Source organism: Mauremys mutica, chromosome 1, assembly GCF_020497125.1.
Source record: "Mauremys mutica isolate MM-2020 ecotype Southern chromosome 1, ASM2049712v1, whole genome shotgun sequence".
In the NCBI taxonomy this organism is placed as follows: Eukaryota; Metazoa; Chordata; order Testudines; family Geoemydidae; genus Mauremys; species Mauremys mutica.
The window spans coordinates 367035264-367037033 of record NC_059072.1 but is presented as its reverse complement, the minus strand read 5'-3'; the positions used below and the strand labels follow the sequence as shown (position 1 = coordinate 367037033).

The 1770-nt window shown below is 46.4% G+C and overlaps 1 protein-coding gene across 1 annotated transcript; it reads left to right on the top strand.

The window, feature by feature from the left end:
* Positions 1–822: 822 nt before the first annotated feature.
* On the top strand, positions 823–1770 carry LOC123362229 (olfactory receptor 52E4-like). The gene has a single exon (XM_045002636.1). The coding sequence runs from the start codon at positions 823–825 to the stop codon at positions 1768–1770; it is 948 nt and encodes a 315-aa protein (XP_044858571.1).

Below are 1770 nucleotides of genomic sequence, written 5' to 3'. Positions count from 1 at the left end.
AGTTTGAATGGAATCACTTCCTTACCTATTTCCCACCCCTCTACCATATGCCTGCTTGTGTGTCTCTTCTCTAAACTAAACAGTCCCCGACTTTTCAGTCTGTTCTCCATTCCCATGCCTGTCTCGGAAATCCCCCTTATATTTGTTATATCCTTTATAGAGACCAGGTGACCAGAGCAGAACCGATATCCAGAGGAGTTTATTCTCTATGACATTCCTTTGGAATGCAAAGATTGTGTTTCATTTCCCTCTGCTGAGATTCGGAAGGTGTTTCAGTTGAGCTGCTATCTATCATGCCCAGTTCTTTTCCAAGTACCCCTGGCATATGTGTTTAAAAGGTTTGGATTTTTTTCCACTTTCAGATTTTGAGAAATCAGATAAATGTGTAACTCCCTACAATGTGGATTTTCTACCTTGGGTTTCATTGCATTAAGGAACAATGATGGATAACAAGTATCCATACTTGTGTTTCCCGCTGCTGCCTCTTAAGTTTCCTCCACCCTGACATGTAGGAATTATTGATGCATGGAGTATCATAAAACATTGAATTAGCATTATAAGGAACAGTTGTTCATAATTCATTTCCCTGAATTATGAAAATTTTATATCTCACTGTGTCAAGAGCAACCAATCTGCTTCACCCATGAAAACAGCCTCAACTAGTGCATGTAGAGTCTTATATTAATATTGTCTCTCCATTCAGGCATTTGAACTGCAACCATCACCCTAGACCCTGGGCACATACAGGAAGTCAGGAGAACGTACGGGTACATGCAGGCGACACCCTTGTGCCTCAGCGTTGGACAACTTCTCCTCTACTCCATGTCAGAGTCCAACACAGCCAACTTCACCAACCCCTCCACTTTCATCCTGCTGGGCATTCCTGGCCTGGAGGCATCGCATGTCTGGATCTCCATCCCCTTCTGCGCCATGTACACCATAGCCATCTTGGGGAACTTCACCATCCTGTTCATCGTAAAGACGGAGCAGAGCCTCCATGGGCCCATGTATTATTTCCTCTGCATGCTGGCCGTCACTGACCTTGTCCTGTCCATGGCCACTGTGCCCAAAATGCTGAGTAACTTCTGGTTCAATTCCAGGGAGATCAATTTCAGTGCCTGCCTCACCCAGATGTACTTCATTCACTGCTTCTCAGCAATGGAGTCTGGGATCTTTGTGGCCTTGGCTTTGGACCGCTATGTGGCCATCTGTGACCCCCTGAGACATTCCAGCACCCTGACAAATTCTGTTGTGGCTAAGATTGGCCTGGCGGTGGTGCTGCGCAGCGGCATACTTGCATTGCCCTATCCATTCCTAGTGAGGCGGTGGCCATATTGCAGAACCAACATCATCCCCCACTCCTACTGTGATCACATATCTGTGGTGAAGCTGGCCTGCGCCGATATCCAGATCAGTAGTTACTATGGCCTCTTTGTACTATTCTTTGTAATTGGTATAGATGTGCCTTTTATCGCTGTGTCCTATATCCAAATCCTCAGGGCCATCTTCAGCCTCCCCACAAAGGATGCCCGGATGAAAACTTTTGGGACCTGCGGCTCCCACCTTTGTTGCATATTATCTTTCTACCTTCCAGAATTCTTCTCATCCCTCATTCACCGGTTTGGCCACAAAGTGCCCCAACATGTATTTGTTCTCATTGCGAATGTGTATCTTCTGGTGCCCCCCATGCTTCACCCCATCATCTATGGGGTGAGGACAAAACAGATCCGGGACAGGCTGCTCAAGCTCTTTACTCGTAAAGAGACCTAA

Coding starts and splice junctions, on each gene's coding strand:
- LOC123362229 (XM_045002636.1), top strand. CDS start 823: ATGTCAGAGTCCAACACAGCCAACTTCACCAACCCCTCCACTTTCATC.